The 19,134-nt window shown below is 33.8% G+C and overlaps 3 protein-coding genes across 3 annotated transcripts in view; 1 reads left to right on the top strand and 2 right to left on the bottom strand.

The window, feature by feature from the left end:
- Positions 1-8,495, bottom strand: part of LOC136975413 (eukaryotic peptide chain release factor subunit 1) — a 45,399-nt gene extending 36,904 nt beyond the window's left edge. The window contains exon 1 of the mRNA XM_067270462.1: positions 8,075-8,495. Coding sequence (XP_067126563.1) covers positions 8,075-8,175 — 101 coding nt within the window. The 5' untranslated portion in view covers positions 8,176-8,495. The remainder of the gene's footprint in view (positions 1-8,074) is intronic.
- A 444-nt stretch (positions 8,496-8,939) lies between these two features.
- LOC136975461 (uncharacterized) lies at positions 8,940-11,237 on the bottom strand. Its single transcript, XM_067270522.1, has one exon. The coding sequence runs from the start codon at positions 11,235-11,237 to the stop codon at positions 8,940-8,942; it is 2,298 nt and encodes a 765-aa protein (XP_067126623.1).
- A 179-nt stretch (positions 11,238-11,416) lies between these two features.
- LOC136975460 (uncharacterized) lies at positions 11,417-12,688 on the top strand. The gene has a single exon (XM_067270521.1). The coding sequence runs from the start codon at positions 11,417-11,419 to the stop codon at positions 12,686-12,688; it is 1,272 nt and encodes a 423-aa protein (XP_067126622.1).
- The last annotated feature ends 6,446 nt before the right edge of the window (positions 12,689-19,134 follow it).

Raw genomic sequence — 19,134 nt, 5'->3', positions numbered from 1 at the left:
TGAAAATCTGATCATTGGTTCCCTAGATATGGCTCAATCCTCTTAATATCTGCTGAATCAATGCTCTAATTTTTCTGAAAATTTCTAAAAACATTTTCCCTGATACACAAACATTTTGTGAAAAATTTCAGAAATTTTTGACAAAATGCACAAGTTATTAAGCTTCAAAATGGGTTTTAAAAAAACTCAATTTTTTTTTGATGATTAATCACTTCTATCAGTAATTTTGTGTACATATGAACACTTAAAGGCAATGATAGCAATTATTAGGGATGAAACAAATACAGAATACAAAAAATGTCTAACATAACATTGCAGACTTTTATAATTCAGTATTCTAATTTTTAATTGTTATAGAATTTATTAATCTTACATTCTAAAAATATAGCTTTTACTAATATTAAAACTAATTAATAAATACCTGAAAGATTAATTTCAAAAAATTTTGAGAAGTTTAATGTTCTGTGATTAATCTAAGTTTTATCATAACGATGAATTATAATTCCTAATAATGAATATGATAATTGAAATAACACAAAAATACTCTATCCTATCAAATTGTCTTAACTTATTTCATACAGTAGTCCCACAAACTCTACTTAATGTGGACTGAGATGAGAAGAGTTATTGAAAATACTCTCTGTAAAATCGTTTTACAGAGAGTGATGATGCTAGTCTAAATAGTTGAATTTTCTAATTATATGTGTAAATTCATGCACATAATAACTGCCTACCAATAGTGACTACTTTTGAGTTAGTGACATTCACATTGTGGAGTTTTTCAGTGGCATCTTGGGAAAAAGGTTATATTTTTTGTTACCAAGTGTAATTGGTGACACTTGATAATTGAACTTGTCACTATTATCAAGTGTCGCCAGTGAAGAACAATAACTTATTTGATGCTTGTGTTAAGTTACACAGGTAAAAATTATATTACATGCATTTTTTTTGATGACACAATGAGTCTTATGTAATGTTGAGTTATCGAAAGTCAAGTTTCCAGGACACTACTGTAATTAAAAATAAAACTACAGTAGAGCGTCGATAAGTGGAACGCCGGTAAGTGGAATGGCCGGAAAGTGGAATGATTTTCAGTCGGACTGTGTCGTGCTGAATTGAATGTTTTTGATACTAAATTTACTTCTAAAGTATAATTTTCATGTTTTTTATATTCTTTAATATATTTATTTTGTTTGTACAAAATGCAGAAATAATTTTTAACGATACGATAGCCTTGATGATTATTATAAAAATTTTCGTTAGGCTTAAAATCGACGAAAATTCAACACGAAGCGACACGCAACAGAGAAAAATTCAACAGGAAGCGATACGCAACGGAGAAAAATTTGAACATCGGACAGGTTAATGTATTTTTTCGTACAAAGTCGGAAACTGGAACAAATCATTAACTGGAAGGACTCCCAGTCCCCAATTGGTTCCACTTATCGACGCTCTACTGTAAATTGAAAGATATACCTTACAAAGTTTTAATAATTTTAAAACAATATAAGATAAGCTGTCTTATCTTCTTTAATACACTGTTGGCCATTAAAATTGCTATACCGTGAAGGTGGCATGTAAGGTACAACATACTGAGATATGCAAATGATTAGCATTTCAATGCATGCTTGCAAAGTAGGTAGGGGTAAGACCATGTACTATACATTCTATATAAAAGGGAAGATTGTGATATGGGTTTTTCATATGGAAATTGCATTTGCAAGTTGGTTGCTTGTGTAAAGGTTTTGTTATGCCTTGTGTAAGGAGAATGCCTAATAGCATATGTCAGAGTTTGATCATGATAGAATAGTAGCCTACTGGAACTGTGGTTTATCATTCATGATATTGCTGCTCATGTTGGTCATGATTCCACAACTGTCATAAGAATATGGAATCGATTGGTTCAGGAGGGTCATAAAGAATGCCATGTGGGATCTCAGATGTTCCCAGTCACTAATGCCTGAGAGGACAGACATCTTGTCCACATTGCCTTGAGGGATCATGTAGCCACATCACATACTGAGTCAGAAACTTGGGTCATTTTCAGAACAAAGTGTTTGTGACAACATTTGCAGCACCACAGACTACCAGCATGGTGACCATTGCTGTGGCTTCCCTTGACACCGCAGCAGAGACAGGCATGCCTACAATAGTGCATTCAACAACAAATATGGATGCAGGAGTGCAGAAGACAGAACCACGATTTTCAGACGAATCCTTGTTCTGTATGCAGATACAGCATCATTATAGCCATATCTGTGTGTGGAGGCACCAAGAGCAACAATCATTGTCAGTTTAAATTTGTCATTGTCATGCAGGTCCAGCACCCGGAATGATGGTGTGGGATGCCCTTGGGTACACATTCTGGTTACCTCTTGTTTGCATAGCCCATAATTTGAACAGCCGCTGTTACATTTCTGATGTGTTAAGGCCCATTGCTGTGTCCTATCTTCAAGGCCTCCATCACACTACTTTTCAAAAGGACAATACATGACCACATGTTGCCTATGTTGTCATGACTTTCCTGAATACAGAGAGAGTGTTTGACTGTTGCTCTGGCCAACACATTCTTCAGATCTGTCACCAATTGAATCAATGGTTGCTGAGAAACTGGCATGTTCTCACTAGCCAGCCAGTAGGATAAAAGAACTTTGGCATACAGTTAAAGCCGAATGGACTGCTGTACCCATACCTGCCATCCAAATTCTGTTTGACTCAAATGCCCAGCTGGATTACAACGGAATGCTCTGGGTACTGATTTCTGTACATTCTGTACCTCAAAATTATCTATAAATTTAATCATGTCTTCCTCCCATTATACTGTATGTGTACAATAAATATGATTCTGCTATTTGCTTTCCTTTCTGGTGTAGCACTTTTAATAGCCAGCAGTGTATATATGAAACGACAAATAGCACTATCATATTTATATAAATTTATTTTAAAACTATATCATTGCAACTGCTTTCTTCAAGAAATAAAAATTTATTTATTATAACAGACATTTAATCTATTTTAGGCCATCTTCAGTTTTAAATGGAAAATGTTTGAAAATGTAATGTTAGTTAGAAAATTACAATAAATTGAATACCGATATTTAAAATTAAATATATAAAAGTTAATACAGTGTATAAAAATTATTCACAATGTAAATATAACAAGAATCTAATAATAAATCTAAATTTATTTAGAATTAAATAAACTGTGAAAGAAATTATTGTATATTTTTAGTTTTTCAAAATATTTATTGTTCCATAAATATTAAAAACTGTATTAAACACTTTTTACTAATATCACAACCTGTAATTACAAACATTAAACTCAGTTTCAAAATTAATGCAATCATACACTACTTCGAGTAGTACAAAATATTTAAGATAAGTACAAATAGAACAAAGTCAATTAAACATGCTTCATAACACTTCTTCCAGAATGATACAAAGTAATATGACAAAAATTTTAAATAATACAGTTGAACCTGTCTATTTCAAATGTGTTTATCTTGAAATTAATTTTTTTCAGCTTAAATTCAATATATTTTCCATGTTTATCTCAAACAATTTTCTCCCAAAACTAGAAAATATTTCTTAATTTCAAGTGTGCTGGTATTGGTATGTTTATTCTATCCTAGTACTGGAGAATTATTGATTACCTTCCAAAACCTCTATATCTGAAATTATGGGACAGAAAGACAAATTCAAAGCTCAGCAACTATATTTTAATAGCATAAATTGTTTTACAAGAAACATTTCTTGTAGTACAACACATAGTTGAAATTAATGCTGCTTTTGGCTACAAGTTTAATTTGGTTTATTAGTTTACAGCAATGCAACATACGGCAATCTGCTTAAGGGGAATGCCTCCCTGGAGGAATTTGTAAGAAAACTGCCCTCGTTTTAGTTGTTGTAAATGTGAAGAAAACTCAGAAAACTCTACATGACCACCCATTGAGAGGCATGAACCCATAATCAACTACCAGTGTTCAGTGGTTTTATCCACTTGGCCATTGGTAGGATAAGAGTACAAGTTTAGCTTGCATCCTCTGAGTGAAGAAAGTCAGGCATCAGAAACTATTGACAAACTATTACTTTTAAGGTTTCACAAAAATGTTTTATTTATACCTAATACAGGTATGTACTGTACTTGCTGTTGTATTAATAAAATATCATACCTCCAATCAAATCTATTACTGTTTACTGTTTAGGAACTTCTACATCTCAAAACTTGTCTATCTTAGATTTTTTTTCTTATTTCCATGAGATTCAGGATAGACAAGTTCAACTGTGTTTCTTAAATTACTGCTTTCTTCATTTTTGATAATGTTCTTACAATTGAACCCTAAGATTTTTTGTTTATTCAAAATGCAATTTCTAAATTCAGCACAAAACACTAGGAACTAAACTCATAAATCTTAGAAATTACAATTCAAAAAACTTAAATAAAATGTAAAAATATGGGAAAAAATGCAACAACAACTAAAAATACAATTAGAACAAAATGGAATAACCACAATTTTTTTACTAATACAAGAATTTTTATACTGTTATAACTTCAACAAATTGCATCAATAAAATACACCCAAAGAAAAAATTAATCTAACAAAAATAAATCCTGAATTTTAATTTTATAATAAATACTGAAAATATAATCTATTAGAAATTATTTTATAAGAAATAACAATAAAATTTATCTATATATATATATATAATCAAGACAAGTTGAGATAAGTTGATAATAATTTGGTACACAGTTTGGGTACATCACGAGAATGCACACTAAGAAGGAATTTTTCGAAATTTCTCCATTAAGGCTTAACACTTCCATCAACAACGGAAGTGTTACGTAACAATGGAATTGTTAAGAGAAAGTGAAGTGCAAGACGCAGATGCAGTTTTTTTTTCATTTTTGTGGGAAATCGAACATATTTTTAGACCCATCTAAAAATTCTCTAATTAGTCTGGAAACAGGGAGACCAAATTCTTGCATTCTGTGAAAACAGGTAAAATTGACTATATTGTAATAATCTTAATCTTCGCTATCATTACTTTTGCCTGAGCAATGCTGGGCCTACCTGCTAGTTATTATATATCTTGTGTGTGTGTTACAGTAAAAACCAGTTTTTAGTTAGAACATGTTTTAACTAGTTGAAACTAGTTTATACTAGATGCCTTTGTTATAACTATAATTTACTGCTAGTCAAAAATGAATTTGAGTTAAAACTAGTTTTAACTAGACAAAACAGGTTTTAACAAAGACATCCAGTATAAACTAGTTTCAACTAGTTAAAATGCATTCTAACTAAAAACTAGTTTTTACTGTAACACACACTCACACAGGAATAACAAGGTAGAAACATTCTGGAAAAATACAGTGTTATATGAAACAAAGGACGACTAATGCAAAATATAGGGTTACGTTCCAGAAGTTAGCAAAAGTATATATTTTTTCATTACTAAGAGAAACATGTTTATTAAAACAATCAAGATTTCATTTCCAATCAATTAACAATCACAAATAAAAATACTGTATTACACATTAATATTAATTTTAGTTAAATAAGGGCAATTTCTTTTTTACAAAGTAACCTCGTCATCTCAGTTTTTTTGTTGAACTTTATCAGAAATACCAGTAATGCTTAATTTTTTTTTATGGATGACAAAATAAAAATACATTATTAATCAAAAATTTGTTCTAGCGGGCTGCATTTGTTCAGTCAAGTATGCACTTTCTTCCATAATTTGTGTTCGAATATGGAATTGTTCAAGTACTGAAATACTGCCATATTTGGTTTTTCACTTTTACAAATGAAGTAATCATTTGCAGATAAGTAATACTTACAGTTAAATAAATTTTACTAAATATGAAGATCAATCTATAAAAATAAAACACAGTGACAGTCTTAAAGGCTAAAGACTGAAAGCAACAACAACAACACCTAGGACAGAAAAGTTAGTAAAGTTTTTACTTCCTTATCCTCTTGTCCTATCGGTTTTCATTAAAGTAAACCTGACAAAAGGGGATACTATAGATCACGGGTGGCCAACTTTTGTATACATAAGATCTACTTTTTATCTTAAAAATGCGTCACGATTGACTTGTTGTCATAGGCATAGTGTAAGTGGGGAGGGGGAGGTGTGAAATACGTACTATGTTTATACACTGTGTTTCAGTACGTGGTGCACTGCTTATGAGTCGAGTCATAACTGCATGCATACTGTTGTGTTCGGTTACAAATATAATACATTAAGTCAAAACATCGCAAGCGATCGACCAAAATTGGCTTGGCGATCGACATGTTGGCCACCCCTGCTATAGATTACCACCTATGGAATTTCGGGTCTGAGTATATATCTGAACTCAGGAGACCGAGACGAGTTCAACGATACCCTACTTTTGGACTAGAGATGAAAAATAATAAAGTTATCATACTTTTTTCCAGCGACCGTGCGATGATAGGGAGTCATGTCGCTCTCTCTGCTAAGTCGGCCTCGCTATCATGATCGGGAGTCACGTCACTTGCCGTTAAAATTGCCTTTAGTAGATATTTCTCCCCCCTTTTTTTTACTTTGTTCAAGAACTACCATGAATCAAAAACTAGTGACGTTTAGCACATGGCGGCCTGCTGGCAGCTTCCCTCCGTGAGGTCAGTCGGGAGCACGAACAGTGGGAACGGCCGCCATGTTCGCTGCCATAAGTAACATTAACTGAAATGGCAATCACATGATGATCGGAAGTCGCATCGCTCTCTCCGCTCTCGTATTGCTTGTTTAACCCTACTGAAGATGACCATAGTCCGACGTCATGGTTTGCAGACTTTACCGCAAGATGGCAGTACTAGCAACTATGGTGCCGTCTTCATGAGAGCATTAAAAAAGTATGGTAACTTAAAAAGTATAATAGCTTTTTTATTTTTCGTCTCCGGTCCAAAAATAGGGTACCGTTGAACTTGTCTCGGTCCCCTGAGTTCAAATATATAATCAAAGTCCTGAAATTCCATAGGTGGTAATCTATAGTACATCCTGAAAAAAAGCACAAAATAATTTGAAAACTTCATTATTCTAAAATCCATGGGTAAATTTGAGACAACACAGATGCTTACTTAAATAAAAAAAAAAAAAAAAAAATATTAAATAACAAAAATATAATATATATATATATATATATATATATATATATAATTACACACACACTGTACACACGATTAAATGAATTAATATATAAATCATTATTAAAGTTAAATTAATTTATTCTGATATCCTAAATAATATATTCATGATGTGAAACACAGTTAATGCAAAAATGTTAAGAATCTCAAAACTATAATTGTATTTATCCTTCAAAATCTTTTTACATTAGATAAATCATTCTAAATTCTCATGATGAGAAAGAAGTTATCTGATCATTACAGACAAAGTAATGGATCAATGTAATATCATCTATCAAGAATGACAGCATTTATTAAATTTTTTTCTTTGTAGACTATATTAATAATTATGTTATATTAAAAATATTTATTTTAAAATCATATGATATTGATGTAAATTTAATAAATATTTTTTCCTGTTTTGTATAACTTTAATATTGCGAAATCTAAATGACGTAACATTTGTCTTAGATCAAACACAAAGAGAAGAAAATTATTTCTAGTAAATAGATATACCAAAAACATTCAAAGTTAAATAAACAAAGTGTATTATACTTTTATATGCCTTATTTTCTCTTACAACTATATTCATGAAAATAAGTTAACTGATTAGTAATCTAACAGTCGTTTTTAATGGGTTTACAACAAAATCTGGATAAAAGTATACATAATTTTGACCTACTTACTGATTTAAACTGTTTATTTCTGAAAATTTAACTAATTATAAATAAAATTTCACAAATTTTATATATAATTATTACATCCAAACCTCAAATAATATTTCTAAATATTTACCAATCTGGAAACTTACAACATGAAAAAATGGATGTTGAAAACACATTATTTCTCTATAAATTTGCATATGTTAGATATATATTCTAGAATTATCATTAATCAATGTAAATTATAGATTATTGTATAGAATTTTACCCTCTAGCTGCTTCCAGACTTTTGATCAACTTCTTTATCTTCCATATTTCTACATTTCTATCGGCGTTAGATTCTTCTAAATTATATCCAGTCGAAGACATTTTCTCCCAATGATGATTAAAACGAAATAAAATAAAAAAGGAACTTAAAAACGTGAGCTTTTCTCTCAATCTAATGCACTTTGTTATTTGGCAACCACATTAACTTAGGCTTACATACAATTTAACTTAAAGCTGTTAATTTAGCCCATTAATAATTAATTTTGACTTTTGCCTTTGATAATAATATGGAAATTCTTCTAAATATGTTTAATAAGCGTAAACTACAAATAAATACATAGAAAACCTAGATAAATAGCGAATGGACCAATAGACCGATCGCTGATTTACAAACATGGAAGCTAACACGAATGCAGCAATGCAGGTCGGGATAGGAAAGAAATTCGGTAATTTATTTTCCATTATTAAAAATTAATTTTAAAATAATATATTAATTAATTTAAAATATATATTAATATTTTATTTTAAAAAATAATTTTAATATAAATATTTTAAAATATTATTTATACACTAGATACATCCAATACACCTTATTGCTGAGAACATATTTATTACGTATAACTAACGTTTTCGGCCCACTTTATGGGCCATCCTCAGGTTACAGTTGTTCGACTCTAATACAAAATCGAACACGTTCAAAATTAAACTAAATTAGAACATACATTTTAAATTTAAACAAATAGAACAAGTATAACACCAAATAATAAATAAGAAAATCCAAATAAAACACAAATGTAAATGCAAATAAAATACGGTGACTGGCCGTAAACATTAAGGAAAAATTCCTTATCCTTTAACCCAGATATCTACTGAGCCTCTGTAGAAGCATTATTATGTGTGTTACTTTTTACCATGTACTTCCATGATGACGGTAACCCCGTCGCATCTTTATAATTTAAACATCTGCCAGACAAACCCGCTCTGTAAATTTCGCATTTCTCCGTTATGGATGACAACGTTGGCGAGTGTACTTTTGCAAGAATTTTGGCATCCTCCCATTGCACAACAGAACCATCGGCTTGCGCAATCCTGGATAACGCTGTTGAACACTTGTTTTTTGCGACATCATACTGGTGCTCTTTAATCCTCACTCTAAGGTTTCTATTGGTGACCCCTACGTAGTCCTTATCAATTCCCAATTGCTCATTTTTGTAGGGAATCGCATAAACTCCTGCCTGCTCTCTATCGCCAATTCTTTCTTTGTCATTTCTAATCAACCTATATACTGTGGGGGCCCTTTTGCATAATATACTGGCGTTTTTGTGTCTCGATATTTGCTTCATAATAGGGAAGAGACATTTATTATAGGTAAACTTTGTGAAGTTACCCCCAGCTTCAGGTTTCTTCTTAGAGTTGCTCTTAGGCTTTACGTATGCTGTTATTAAACGCTCTATAGACCTTGTTCCAAACCCTAACTCCTTTGCCACCATTTTTATTCTACCCAGCTCATCCATCGTGTCCATTATATTCGAGCAATACAAAAATGCTCTTCTGATTAGGGCCCTAAATGCGGATAATTTATAAACGGTTGGGTCATTAGAATTTGCCGGAATATACATCGGATCATGTGTGGGTTTGATGTACACCTTCGTGTACAAAGTTCCATTCCTAAACTCAATGCCAACATCCAAGAAGTGTAGTTGCTTGCTACTAATTTGCTCAAGGTTAAGTTTTAAGCCATGCTGGTTAGAGTTCATTTGGTCTAAGAATCGTTGAATCATTGCATCATTATTCCAAATAATTAGAACGTCGTCTACATATCTTTTGTACATGATTATGTATTCATTATAGTTGAAAATCGTCATGCGTTCCATTCTTCTTACCACCAACTCACAGAGCAGGCCAGACATCGGGCTGCCCATAGGGACCCCTCTTAACTGCTTGTAAACTTTACCTTGGAAACTGAAAAATGACTGAAAGCATATCAGATCGACCATTGTCTCTAAATCTTTTTTGTGTTCGTATGCTTTTGGGTGCAACTCACATAACAGGTTCATTAACTCTTCAAAACATGAGGTAAGATTTATTGATGGAAACATACTCTCGAAATCCATAACAGTCCCAATTTCTTTGTCCATTAACGATATATCATGCAGGTTATTAACTAAACTAAAAGCGTCCTTTGTGACGAATTGGTAGTCTTCAATTAGTGGTGTTAAATGCCTATGCATACGTTTTTCCAGAATGTAGGTTGGTCCTTTACATTTCTCTACTACCGGTCTGACCTCCTTACCGCTTTTATGTATCTTTGCGAACCCAAACAACCTAGGTACGCCTGGGCAGGTGATGTGGGCCCCTTTTAGGAAAGGGAACAACGATGCTATGGGCGATTTTTCTAATCTTCTTAATTTTCTGTCAATTCTTTCAACAACAGTTCGGTCCACCTCTTCACACTCCGTTTTCCTTATATATTCATCTAGGGCTTCATTGTACCTTTGTTTCTTCATTAAGACTAAATGCTTACTCTTATCAGCCCTAGTGACCACTATATCATTAGCATTCAACCATTTTTTAGCTTGGTTAATGCACAACTCTTTACCCTGCCTTCTACAGCATTTTTCAGTTTTGAATACCGTCTTCCATCTGTAATAGTCTTTATCAACTTCACACATACCTACAATTCCTCTTTCTATTTCGGCTACCACACCTCTCCAGTTCTTATTGCTGTCCGGAACATAATTAGGACCTTTTTCCAGGATTCGTTCCACACATTGCGGGAGTTGAATCTGATCCCATAATATATACGGGGTTGGCTTCAAAGTGCTCGTAGTCTTGGACGGTTGCTTTTTTGTAATCCACAGCAGTTTATTCCTGTATTTCTTCCTTAAACTAATGGTTATCCTGTCAGTTAAGCCAACCACTCTTAAATTGATACTCGCTAACATATCTGGGTTCTTTTCAAATATATTCTCTTCAAGTTCCACTATTTCTTTAATGGTTCTGTACTTCATATTCTTTACACGTTTAATTGAACTATTTAAGCATAGCTTTCTTACTCTTTCCCGCATGGACATACATTCATCTGGCAACTTAATTCTAAAAATGGACATTGGATAGATTCTTCTTACCCGACACTCTTTCAAAAATTTTAATCTGGAGTCCATCTTCACAATTTTTACAGCCAGTTTTCTATAATTCCTATATAGACAGGCCGGTGACGCCATATATGTTCTCAGCAATAAGGTGTATTGGATGTATCTAGTATATTTAGTAAGAAGGCTGAGTTTGAGTTAGTGATTAATTATGGCGTCACCGGCCTGTCAACCTGCATGATATATCGTTAATGGACAAAGAAATTGGGACTGTTATGGATTTCGAGAGTATGTTTCCATCAATAAATCTTACCTCATGTTTTGAAGAGTTAATGAACCTGTTATGTGAGTTGCACCCAAAAGCATACGAACACAAAAAAGATTTAGAGACAATGGTTGATCTGATATGCTTTCAGTCATTTTTCAGTTTCCAAGGTAAAGTTTACAAGCAGTTAAGAGGGGTCCCTATGGGCAGCCCGATGTCTGGCCTGCTCTGTGAGTTGGTGGTGAGAAAAATGGAACGCATGACGATTTTCAACTATAATGAATACATAATCATGTACAAAAGATATGTAGACGACGTTCTAATTATTTGGAAGAATGACGCAATGATTCAACGATTCTTAGACCAAATGAACTCTAACCAGCATGGCTTAAAACTTAACCTTGAGCAAATTAGTAGCAAGCAACTACACTTCTTGGATGTTGGCATTGAATTTAAGAATGGAACTTTGTACACGAAGGTGTACATCAAACCCACACATGATCCGATGTATATTCCGGCAAATTCTAATGACCCAACCGTTTATAAATTATCCGCATTTAGGGCCCTAATCAGAAGAGCATTTTTGTATTGCTCGAATATAATGGACACGATGGATAAGCTGGGTAGAATAAAAATGGTGGCAAAGGAGTTAGGGTTTGGAACAAGGTCTATAGAGCGTTTAATAACAGCATACGTAAAGCCTAAGAGCAACTCTAAGAAGAAACCTGAAGCTGGGGGTAACTTCACAAAGTTTACGTATAATAAATGTCTCTTCCCTATTATGAAGCAAATATCGAGACACAAAAACGCCAGTATATTATGCAAAAGGGCCCCCACAGTATATAGGTTGATTAGAAATGACAAAGAAAGAATTGGCGATAGAGAGCAGGCAGGAGTTTATGCGATTCCCTACAAAAATGAGCAATTGGGAATTGATAAGGACTACGTAGGGGTCACCAATAGAAACCTTGGAGTGAGGATTAAAGAGCACCAGTATGATGTCGCAAAAAACAAGTGTTCAACAGCGTTATCCAGGATTGCGCAAGCCGATGGTTCTGTTGTGCAATGGGAGGATGCCAAAATTCTTGCAAAAGTACACTCGCCAACGTTGTCATCCATAACGGAGAAATGCGAAATTTACAGAGCGGGTTTGTCTGGCAGATGTTTAAATTATAAAGATGCGACGGGGTTACCGTCATCATGGAAGTACATGGTAAAAAGTAACACACATAATAATGCTTCTACAGAGGCTCAGTAGATATCTGGGTTAAAGGATAAGGAATTTTTCCTTAATGTTTACGGCCAGTCACCGTATTTTATTTGCATTTACATTTGTGTTTTATTTGGATTTTCTTATTTATTATTTGGTGTTATACTTGTTCTATTTGTTTAATTTTAAAATATATGTTCTAATTTAGTTTAATTTTGAACGTGTTCGATTTTGTATTAGAGTCGAACAACTGTAACCTGAGGATGGCCCATAAAGTGGGCCGAAAACGTTAGTTATACGTAATAAATATGTTCTCAGCAATAAGGTGTATTGGATGTATCTAGTATATTTAGTAAGAAGGCTGAGTTTGAGTTAGTGATTATTTTTTATACTGTTTAATAAATCGTTTTAAAAGTTATATAATATTTTAATATAAATTTACATTTAAATTTTAATATTTATATTGTTTATCTTAAAATTTAGTAATATTTCTTTCGTGTATAATTTAAAAAACAGGATATTTTTTTCACGGCCGCTATGAGTTTGGTCAGGCCCACAACAGAGAGACTGAGTCCCGACTTATCCGGGACAAAAATTCTTAGGGTGTTTCACCCTCCCAGATTGGATTCCGGGTTCCCAGATCGGAAGATTTACGCCAGATCGCCAACCGACAATATATCAGAGTAACTAGGCCTATGTATCTAACATACTGGTGAAATGTGATACTGGATCCTTTTTTATACCTTGCATACAATTAACTGCACAGCAACTCGGTGGCATTCATGTTAAGCTCCTGCCTCAATTCCCGCAAATAAGAAATAGTTACCATAATTCGGTACGCAACAATCTGTCTAAAGTATACGCATTTTTTGCCTTAGACTGTCATGACGGTGCCTACTTCCTTTGGCTTCAGACAACAACGCTAGTTTCTACGTTAACTTTTATCCGATTCGGGGTGTAGCCACGGTGGGACAGGGTGGTGCGCTTGCCCTCCTAGCTCGTTTAGTCAAATGAAAAATTATAATAAGTATAGTATTGCGCAACAAGAAAGCATGTTTGAATCGTGGCGGGAAGACGCTATCATGTTAGCCGGTGACGGGAACGCTCTCTGGTGAACGAGCGGTTCAAGGCCTGGATGGTCTGTGGTAAGACTCGAAGATTATAGAATGTTCGAGGTTCGGATTTAGCGAGAAAGTTCTAGTACCTTCTGTTCCCTATTTAAGCGCTGCAATTAGTGCGAGTGAGTCAGTTGAGTGAGTTGATGCATTTGAGCTAGTTTAGAACATACCGCGAGAGAAGTTTATTTGAAACGTCATTGCGTCCATGTGCAATACTGAATTTCTTACGTCGTTTTAAATTAATAAGTGCTGTATTTACTTCTATTGTATATTGTAAGCTGAACTTTGGTACAATCAATGGAAAGGAAAATATGTGTCAAATGCTGAACTGAAGGAAATAGAACTAGCTGCACTAGTTAAAGAAACGCATTGTTTTACCCATCCATAAAAAAAGGCGCTACTTATCTCACTTTCACAGCCCTGCGCAATGTGCACTGTCGAAAAGTCCTTCAGCACCTTACGCAGGGTAAAAGCTTGGATACGGTCAACAATGACAGAAAATCGTCTTGTCGGTCTTTCTTTAAATGAGTGTGCATAAAAAGACGGCTCTGAAAACTAATAATAAATTTGAGAAAGAAATTTTGACAAGATTTAGGCAGAACTTCCGTAGGCTAGTGCTGAAATAAGATTTAGATAGGTTCAAATAGCATCGCGACTAATTACTTTTAGCATTTTCAAATGTTCAAATAAAACCATTTTTTAAAATAAACAACGTTATTTTATTTTTGCTTTCTGCAGAAAATCCTGACTACGCTTTTGGAGTGTAGTAGTTATATGTCGTTGCTTTCCAAAGTGGGCATTGCTTATTAGTAGGCTATACCATGTTAGAGCAAACTTTGTTAATTCAAGCAAAATAGTGATTGTTCAATTGCGTTTTTTTAATATTTTTACATTGCACCAAAAGCCTAGCGAAAATGGAAAATGGAATGTCAAGGGGTACGCAAGTCAAAAGAGGTTGGGAACCGTTAGTCTAGAGCAGAGTTTCTCAACCTGGGAGTCGCGACCCCCAAGGGGGTTACGGTGATATTTGTGTCATCCTTGTATATTGCCGGGTTACTTTATTTTATTGTCGACTTTCTCGTCTATGTTCTGATTGTCGTCAATATCAATATTGTAAGTTGTCATTTCTTTTATTTATTTCTGTACGCGTGATGTATTTAAAATTGTAAAATATTCCTTTATATATATATATATATACACATTAGAGCATCGATTGTCCGACCCCCGATCAACCGTCATATCGGCTAACCGACCGCGTTCTAGTCGGCAAATTCAATTGTCCGCTATTAGTGATGTGACGCTACAATATTTGGCTATATCTTGGCTACTTTAATATTATTTTTGTTAAATTTTTGCGTGTTTTAGCTGGCAACACTGACTCGACCATGAAAGGGAGGCCAGTATTTAAACGAGGTTTAATTTTCTACTTCGTCTTTATTTTTGTATTTATTTTGAGCAAAATAAAGAAATAATTTTTAACGATACGATAGCGACGATTATTATTTTACAAACATTTTGTTCGGCTTAACATCGATGAAAATTCAACGCGAAGTAGGTTAATAGCGATATACTAATATACTAATTACTGTACATGGGATATACTAATATACTATAGTAATAATGTATTTTTTCATACTTTTCGGTTATCCGTTTTTTCAGTTATCCGACCAACCCCAGTCCCCAATTGAGTCGGATAATCGATGCTCTACTGTACATGTATATATTTACTACTTTTTGGGCGTTATTGGTATGGCAACACTGTGTTGGCGGTAGGGGTTTTATAAAGCCGGATGCACACATGCAGCGCGGCAAAGAAAAGCGGCAGAATGACGTCACTTTTTCTCGCCGCAGAGGTCTATTTCGTGCCGCGAAAGTTGGTCGAATTCTATCTTTCGCGGCGGCCGCCGCCAAGACGCGTTTCTATCAGCCAATAACATTTCGTCTGGCAGTCACGTGAGAAAATACTATCACGTGGTGTTTTAATGGCGGAAAGTTCGACGTGGTCAGAGTCGGTAGATTAAAGGAGGATGCACACATGCGGCGCGGCAACGAAAAGCGGTGACACAAACGCGTCCTCGCCGCGCGGCAGCACGACCACACAAGTGGCAATCCGTTTACATTTCGGTGCATGCGTTCAGTATTCAAGATGGCGAACGATATCGACATTCCACTATCCACGTGTTTACAAATTTTGTTTTGTACGGCTCGTTTTATTTAGCTAGAAGATTTCGTCGAAGATTCGAATGAATATTTTGGATTAGAGATATCGTATTGGCAAGAATCTTGCCGAGATATTTTGTTGGATCGATAAAGAACTGATGTACAAAATAGGCTTATTCTTCGATTAAGATCTCTCGATAAAGAATACTATTTCGAGTAAGATTCGGTTGTTTTGTTCTTTGAATTAAATAATATATGATTACTGTATCTGTGTAGAATTTGTGTTAAATTTATTATTCTTTCCTCTTTATTCTGATGTTAGTTATCTCGGTTAACCACGTCAGAGTCGGTAGATTAACTGGTCTTTCGACTCATAATTCAAACTTAGCTAGAGCCAATTTTTGCCGCTAGTTGGCGCCACTGTTGGTAGAAGAGGCTTGTTCTTGCTTTGGATATACAGAACTCAGTGATTTCGACCTATAATAATTGTTTTTTTTAGCTACATAAAAATGCCAACGTGCTTTGTGCCAGGATGCAAGGCAGGATATAAGTCATCGAACGAGAAGAGACATTTCTTCTGTGTTCCTAGCGATAAGATTGAGAAGTGGATGCGATGCATTCCACGAGACGACAAGCTAACAAGTAAATGTTATGTTTGTGACGTACATTTTGCGAGTAGATTTATTTTAAAAACCTACTCCCATGTTATAAATGGAGAGAAAGTAGAAATTCCACGAGATCGCTGGGCATTAACGTCAGATGCATATCCATCAAACTTCCCTAATTGTCCTAAGTACATTAGTAAGTCTGTACCTCAAAAACGATCAACGCGATGTCTCACAAGAAATGAAGAACCATCTACGAAGAGATACCGAAAAGTCAATACCAAAGGTAAATATTTATATGTTTTTTATGTAATCTTAATCCTTAGTGAGCCATGTAACTTTTTGCCCTTGCCTGAGTTGCAGTGGGTCTCTCGGACCCTGTGTTTTAATATAAATTTTTCGATTGGAAGCTTAAGACATCTAGTCTAAGTAAAATCAAATAAAAAAAACGTTCTAATCTCATGTTGATCGGGCTGAAAAGTTGGAAAAATATAAATTTTTTCAGTATTTTTAAGGAACATTTTATATTTAAAAAATGCTAACTAAAGATTGAGCTGGGTTTGTGAGACCCACTGTGATTCACTGAGGGCTATTTCTCTGTGGCCTAACTTTTCTTATAAATACTTTAAGATTAATTGTCTGATTTTTTTTTATATTTTTTTATCAATTATTAGATTTGCATGATACACACTCTCAAGTAACAACTGTAGAAAATGAAATAGAAGAACCCTCCACATCTGAAGCAGCAACTACACAGCATCCTGAGCTGTTATATGTCAATAAAATCTCTGCTTTGCAGTCTGAATTGTTAAAAGTCAAAGAGGATTTGTATCGGTGCAGAAAGCAAAAGATGATCTATAAGAAGAAACTGAAAACTCTTCAAACAGAAAATCTCAAGCTTCATCAAGAAAATGCTGAACTTAAAATAAAACAGTTGTCAGCTGATAAACTTGATTCCTTACCACCAAGACAGAAACTTGTAATAGAGCACATGCTGAAAGCATGGCATATAAAAAGCAAAAAGGGTATGAGATATGACATTAATTGGTTACTTGACTGTTTGCTTTTAAAAATTAGGTCACCATCTGTCTATGAATTTTTGAGAAATAATGATTACTTGCCTTTACCTTGTCAGTCTACACTGCATCAATATATCAGAGGCATTAATGCCAAATTTGGATTTGATGAAGATCTTTTTGTTATTTTAAAGTCAAAATTGGAGACTATTCCACAAACAGAATGCCAGGGAGTTTTAATTTTTGATGAAATTACACTTCAAAAACATATAGAACTTTCAAAAGCTACTGGTGAAATGATTGGACTTTTTGATTGTGGTGATAATTCTGTGTTGCCACAGAGTGAATTTACAGCAGGTGATCATGGCCTAGTGTTTATGTTCAGACCTCACTTTGCTAGTTGGGTACAATGTATTGGCACATTCTGTTCAAAAAGCTCTGTCCCAGGTACTACTGTTGCAAAACTTATTTTGCAAGCAATTATTCATTTAGAGCAGTGTGGTATAATAGTCATTGCAATAGTTTGTGATGGTGCCAGCACAAACAAAGCAGCTTTAAAAGCTGTAGGAATTTGTGCAGACACAAATAATGTACAATGCTCATTTACAAATCCTGCTGCAGATAGACAAGTACTGGCAATTATTGATGTACCACATATTTTAAAATGTATGCGAAACAATCTTTTGAAAAGTAGATACTTTCAGGTAAAACTAAGAAAATAAAGTGTTTTCACCTAATTTATAATATAAGCCATTGCATTATTCTTCATTTTTACTTTTAGTTTCCTGAAGGAAGGGTTGAATTACAGCATTTTAAAGCAGTTGTTGATGAAGATTCCAAATTACCAAAGGGATTAACAGCAAAACCTGAAGATGCTGCACCAGAGAAGACATTTACATTCATCAAATCTCGAGGAGGTTTGTTATATCCAAGCTATAAGCTTTGCCAATTGATGTACTGGGCAGAAAGCAAAGTATGTGAACAATTAACAAACCCAAACATGAATGTTTATTTTTCAATAATGGATATTATATTAAATCAGTGTTCTGTTACATTGATGATAGGATGCCACAATGCTGGTCACAAGTCCTACTTGACCTCCAGATTTTTGCACTTTTTTGTTACCTGTCGATTGCATTTTTTCACGCGAACGATTAATCAATCATTTATTTCATCAATTGAAAGTAAAAAACATAGAAAAATTTCTCACTTAAAGTAAATTTTAATAGCGCAAATAATAATAATTATTATTATAATTATAATTATGTGTAATATAATTTGTTTGTATGTATAATAAATTTTTAACGTATAATAAATTGGCATAATAGCACAATTTAATAATTGTACTATTATTTCAATTTTGTTCCTTGTCATTTATTTAACTGAATATCAATCTTTATTAAATAAATATTTCTCAGCGATGGAAGGTGTTTAATGTTTTATTAAGTGTCATTTATTTATCCATAAACCTGGTTTTGGGTTTAAATAAAAGCCTTTTCATTCTTATAATAAAATTCATAGAAAATTATGAAATCGAACTCGAAGGTTATATAACTTTCAATTTAAAAAAAAAATATTCGACCTCACTGCGATTC

Source organism: Centruroides vittatus, unplaced genomic scaffold (genome assembly GCF_030686945.1).
Source record: "Centruroides vittatus isolate TY-2023 unplaced genomic scaffold, ASM3068694v2 contig_371, whole genome shotgun sequence".
Lineage (NCBI taxonomy): Eukaryota > Metazoa > Arthropoda > Arachnida > Scorpiones > Buthidae > Centruroides > Centruroides vittatus.
Note: the sequence above shows the minus strand (reverse complement) of the source record. Positions and strands in the feature narration are given on the sequence as shown.

What these genes read in the sequence shown, in the direction of transcription:
- LOC136975460 (XM_067270521.1), top strand. Translation starts at nt 11,417, where the DNA reads ATGGACAAAGAAATTGGGACTGTTATGGATTTCGAGAGTATGTTTCCA.
- LOC136975461 (XM_067270522.1), bottom strand. Translation starts at nt 11,237, where the DNA reads ATGGACTCCAGATTAAAATTTTTGAAAGAGTGTCGGGTAAGAAGAATC.